Source organism: Drosophila biarmipes, chromosome 3L, assembly GCF_025231255.1.
Source record: "Drosophila biarmipes strain raj3 chromosome 3L, RU_DBia_V1.1, whole genome shotgun sequence".
Taxonomy (NCBI): Eukaryota; Metazoa; Arthropoda; class Insecta; order Diptera; family Drosophilidae; genus Drosophila; species Drosophila biarmipes.
Genome location: NC_066613.1, coordinates 8,709,917 through 8,715,216, shown reverse-complemented (window position 1 = coordinate 8,715,216; position 5,300 = coordinate 8,709,917). Strand labels below are relative to the sequence as shown.

General features: G+C 44.9%; 1 protein-coding gene across 1 annotated transcript; it reads left to right on the top strand.

The window, feature by feature from the left end:
- Nucleotides 1–947: 947 nt before the first annotated feature.
- Nucleotides 948–2,753, top strand: LOC108028123 (CAAX prenyl protease 1 homolog). The gene is made up of 3 exons (XM_017099773.3): nt 948–1,293; nt 1,351–1,674; nt 1,837–2,753. Exons 1-3 carry the CDS (start codon nt 1,036–1,038, stop codon nt 2,695–2,697), a joined length of 1,443 nt encoding a protein of 480 aa, XP_016955262.3. The 5' UTR covers nt 948–1,035; the 3' UTR covers nt 2,698–2,753.
- Nucleotides 2,754–5,300: the final 2,547 nt, after the last annotated feature.

Genomic DNA, 5,300 nt, shown 5'->3' with positions numbered 1-5,300 from the left:
TACTTCTTCCGAGAAACTTTTACTTTGTTTTGCACGGAGAAAAATTTAGAGGCCAAAGACGGTGCTACTGCTGTAATTTTTTTAAAACGTAATGATATATCTTGCTATAAGGGCGATCGGTGATAGGGAAGGTATTTAAAAGGAAGCAACAAAAAAAATTTTTACTCAAAACCCCCGACTATGCGGCTTATAAGAATATCCAACAAATCACGATTCTGAAGAATTCGCGTTCGCATTTTTTTCTTAGTTTAAGGAGGTCTGTACTTATTTCACGTATTACTTAAAGATAAATATTTTTTGCGGTGGAGCCCCCACTCCCCTCGTCTTTTTAATTTGAAATTTTTCATAATGAGCAGCGCAATGGGTGGAATAAAGTATGGCGGGGGTGGCTGGGGAGGTCGCAGTTCGGGACGTTTGACGTTGCCATAGTGTGAAGATTAAATTCTACTAATTAGAGATTCCAAGTGAATGTTCGCGCATTTGTGTGTGGGGTGTGTGCTCGTTCGCAGGTTGAGGGGCGTGCGGGGACGGGTTAAGTAATGGCGTTGAACCGAAGCCATCAAAGCAGCCAGCTTGGCAGCACAATTCCCCCAGAATCCCGCCGAGCCCCAGCTCCATTATTGGTATGCCAAGCGTAAGAAGTTCAAATCCTCGAAACAAACTACAAAGAACAATTGCACACAAGCTAACCGCCACACATGCCTTCCTTTCCGGGTACATATTCGTAATTTCCTTGGCGCCATTATAATCTTTGGCTTCCACTAGTCAGCGCTTGGAATCCGTTTTTCGTCCTCGCTTGGCAGGGAAGTAATCCGGGTCCCAATGGGATCGGGGTTATAAGGATTTTTTGGTTGACACTGGTTACTTTTCTTTGAAAACCTTTTTTAATAAATAGATAAATACAATTAAAGCCAATTTATAAATCTTCCTCGTCCAGTCAACTTATAATTTCCATTCATTTTGTATTTCAGAGCCCTTTTCCATTATTTACACCACAATTTCAATTAAAAACTCTGTAAATCTGAATTTCCAAGCATGCATACATTCGCTCTTTACGAAGACCCGCTGCATGGCGAGCATCTGGTAATATCGGGCTATGAAATCGGCATGGAAATGGTTCCCGGGAAAGCAGACATCTCGGACCCGGTCCTCCTGCGCCACGTCCTCTGCCTGATAATAATGGTGCACAACTGCTTTCACCTGGTTCTCTTCTGCCGGCAGATAAAGTTGTGCAAGAAGAGCAACGCTCCTCCGCAGCAACTGGATGGTATAATGTCGCCAGAAGCCTTTGAGGTGGGTCCTTCAAAGCACAAGTTATTCAAAGATGTGCATAAGAGTAACCACTTTCAGGCCTCTAAGGATAAGCAACTCCATGCTTCGTATCTGGAGGTTTTCCACCTAGTGCTAGATACCCTGTATAGCTGCCTTGACTTGTACCTCTCCACCTTGGCGTACATTTGGAAGTTGACGGTGGGCTGGTATCGCTACGCGGACGACATTTGGCTGAATGTGACCTTTATGACGTTGTTTTCCACTTACCTGGTGATTCGCATGCTGCCATCTCTGTTTTATGAGAAGCTAGTCCTGGACCCCAAGTTCAATGTGGATCCGGAAAAGTCGCCACCACTCGTGGGTATGATCTGCGCCCTGGCTTTCATCGTGGTTTTCCTGCAGGTGGGTTTTGGTTTACCTGTAATGGGTTTGATATAAGAGCTTACTCACCATCCTGAGATCATAAAGAAGTAATAGCTGAGTAGATCATTTTGCATCATTGCTAATCCCCTTATATTATTAAATATATATTATTTTAAATATTACTTGGTGACTTTCCCGCAGATTGCCATCATCCCGTTTACTGCGATTTTCATGGCTCTGCAGGAGCTGAATGTTTGGTACTGTATCCTGCTCGTCTGGCTCATTCTGGTGGCCATGTCCCTGGTTATTTTGGGCTTCGTCGGCATATTCGGAGTGCCCTGCCTAGGCAAGAGCCGCAGAATGGAGGACTCGGAGATTGATGACGACCTGCGCGATGTACTGGACACTTCCTCGTTTCCGGGACGGGTTTATATGGTGCGCACCTTCCATGAAGGACGTCCCACTGCCTGGGTGATGGGCGTCTGCTGTTGCCTGCGCCTGGACATCCACGATAACCTGAAGCTGAACCGCGGCCTGGCCTCGGATGACTTGGACTCGGGTCAGGTGGGGGCCGGCCTCAAGGACGACCAGCTGGCCGCCTTTGTGGTTCACCAGCTGGCCCACTGGCACTTGTGGCATGTGACCAAGGCCTTGGCGCTGATCTGGCTGAATCTCCTGATATACCTGGTGCTCTTCGGGCTGTGCTACAACTGGCAGACCCTCTACTCGTCCGCGGGCTTCACGGCCCTGTACCCCAAGACCGTTGGCTTCTGGCTGGTGTACAAGTACCTGATGCCGATTTACCACGACATCAGCACCTGGATAGTATTCTTCTTCATTCGGCACTTCGAGTACGCCGCAGATGCCTACGTGGTTCGGTGGGGCTACGGACCTCCGATGAGGGCCGCCCTGCTCAAGCTTTTTGCGGACGACAACGAGTTCCCCAACGTGGACCACTGGTACCTCATGTGGCACCGCCTACGGCCCTCGATTCTGCAACGCATAGAGAATCTGCAGCGGCTGTTCAAGACACGCCCAGTTTCTGCTATATCTTTGATCTGAATATGATACTCAAGTTACTTTATACAGGTCATAAAACAAAGATATCCTGGTATTTGCAAAAAACACTTATTTTTAAATATATTTATTGTAATAAGGGAAGTGAAAAAAATATCTAAAAGTTCTTAAATTGCGTCCTAGCTGTTATCTCTGAAAAATACACCCCTGCCATATTAAGGACCCAAAGAGTGCACGACCCTCTGCCTGAGAGTTCTGGGATTTAACTTTAAGTGTACGGCCAGAGAGCAGGGGAAGTTTCCTGTCCCGGCCGAAACTTTTCCGTTGTGTTTTAATTAAAATTCGTTTCAAATAAGCCGCTGCCACACGACTCCCCACTCACCCAGTGTTCTGGTCCCAATTTTTCTCTTCGGGTGCTAAAAGCTAATTTCCCCTCTGTTCGAGGGTTGCACAAACCGCATCTGAGGCTGCGAAAAGTCTTTAAACTTTTTAAATTAATATAATAGTCGAGCTTTCGAAGTGGATAGCAGACACTATTATTTCGTTGTTTTAATGAAATATTATTCTGTTCTTTATATGAATATGTTGTGGGTAAATTTAAGTGGGTTATGGGGAGTAATCCTATTTTTGCATATTTAGTTTCTTCTGATGGTCATAAACCATATTTTTCGTGGATTACAAAAATGGATTGAGTATTCAATAGCTTTTTTAAAAGAATATCTAAAGCAGCAAGCGAGCCACCTTCAATCCGAACCATCTGCATCGATTTCGGAATATGATTAAAAATATTGTTTTCGGCATGCCAGCACAGGTTCCCCACTTTGCGGTGGGTTTTGAGTTTTACGGCGTTTTTATGGAGGCTTTGGGGGAACGAAGACTTTTGCACCTCACTGTTCGGCTGCTTTGAGCCCACTCTGCCGTTTCATCGGGGAGGTAATAAAAACCCGCGTGCTCAAATGCTGAAATTCCCACAGAAATCCCCCTTTCCGCAGCCACTCGCCAGATATTGCAGCATTTACCGTGCTATATCTATTTAGTCTTTTATAGGTAAACACGGCTGGTGTCTATTTTTTAACGACCGCTCGACTGAATTATATTTTATTTTTCTGTCCAAATTTATTTTAAACGCCGTTCGACGACATTAAAAATAATGTCCCACCAGACGGTGACAGCCATATAATGAGAAAAAGGAAAAGTTAACACCATTATTTAATACCCTTTCTTAGTTAAAATTCTTTGAATTTTTATAAAAGTTTCTAAAACCAAAAAGACTTCTTATTTATGCACGAAATGTAAGTGCTTGTAAAGTAACCATTTTTTGAAGTACGCGTGTTTTGCAATAAAAATATTGGCATACCTTTATGAAGGGTAGAGGAAATTTATAAAAATTAAGACCGAAATAAAAAACACCAGCAGCGATCATAAACTTTTGGTGTCGAGGACTGGCAATTGAAATCGTTACATTCGGCGGGTGGTGCAGGGTGGCGGTGTAAAATGGTAAGTCCCATTTATGACCAGAACGATAAGGAAAAAAACGGCGAGTCCTTTGCCTTTTTGCCACCATCCCCTTTCATTTTCCACTTTGCTGCCATTTTGGGACGCAACTTAATTAGCCAACGACTTTAAACGGATTGTCGGATGGAAGCGCAGGGGTTGGGGGCTTTGGTCGGCTGTCAGAGTCTATCTCCGAACGAGTTTTCTCGCTAAATCAATTACACAATCAAACGGCCGACAATTTCCAGCTTGAAACGCGGGTGACAGCCGATTCTGCACCCCCAAAAAAGACTTTAAAAATGTCCCTTTGGATGGTATTTAGGTGATAACTGAGATATATATGTGTACTGGAAGGTATTCAGCTACTTTCACAAATTCATATTCATATATCGATGTGTTATATTGTTTTGAAGTAAATAAGCTTTTAAAAAAGCTTTTATAGATTATTAAAGTTCTTATTTGGTTTTCCGTTTAAATTCGTTTCAGGTGAAACAGCAGACACACTTTTGATTAAACCCTTTGCTTAGCGTTTTATGTGCTGAAATTTCTTTCTCTGTAAGGCATTCACATGCAGATAAGTGAAAAATGAAGCACAACAGTGGGAGGAAGTCGAGTGGGCGGGATGCAGACGCACGTGGATGGCAAAGGACCTCGGATAAATGCGTTCTTTTACAATTCACTCTCGACAACCGCCTGCACCGCCCACCGACCACCACCACCGCCCGTGGCGCCCTCTAGCGGTGACAAACGGAGCAGCTTCCTTGCACCACCCCCACCGGCACCACCCTGGCATTCACTTTGATGTTTTACTTTTACTGCCTCCCGACTCTGGGGCTTCTGCTCGGGCTCTATGATGATTTCTTTCCTGAAATTATATTTTAACTGCCAGTCAGCCTCGGCTACAAAACACCACCCCCGCCACCGCCCTGCGTTGCCCCAACCACCCACAACCACATGGGGCAGGGCAAGTGCATCATGTTGCTGGGCCATAAAAAGTAATGACAGCTGGAATTCTCCGGCCCGATAATGACGAACGAGCGAGGAGGATGATGATAATGACGAGAGTGCAAAAAAGTACTGGCGGAAATGAATTGGGCTTTCAACATCCCCAGCAGAGCTGAGCAAGCGGACTTGTGGGCCCTAAGATTCCAGCA

Bases quoted from the DNA above. Each gene is read 5' to 3' on its own strand.
- LOC108028123 (XM_017099773.3), top strand. From the start codon at position 1,036: ATGCATACATTCGCTCTTTACGAAGACCCGCTGCATGGCGAGCATCTG. The intron at 1,294-1,350 runs GTGGGTCCTTCA...AACCACTTTCAG, and splicing joins TGTCGCCAGAAGCCTTTGAG to GCCTCTAAGGATAAGCAACT. The intron at 1,675-1,836 runs GTGGGTTTTGGT...ACTTTCCCGCAG, and splicing joins TCATCGTGGTTTTCCTGCAG to ATTGCCATCATCCCGTTTAC.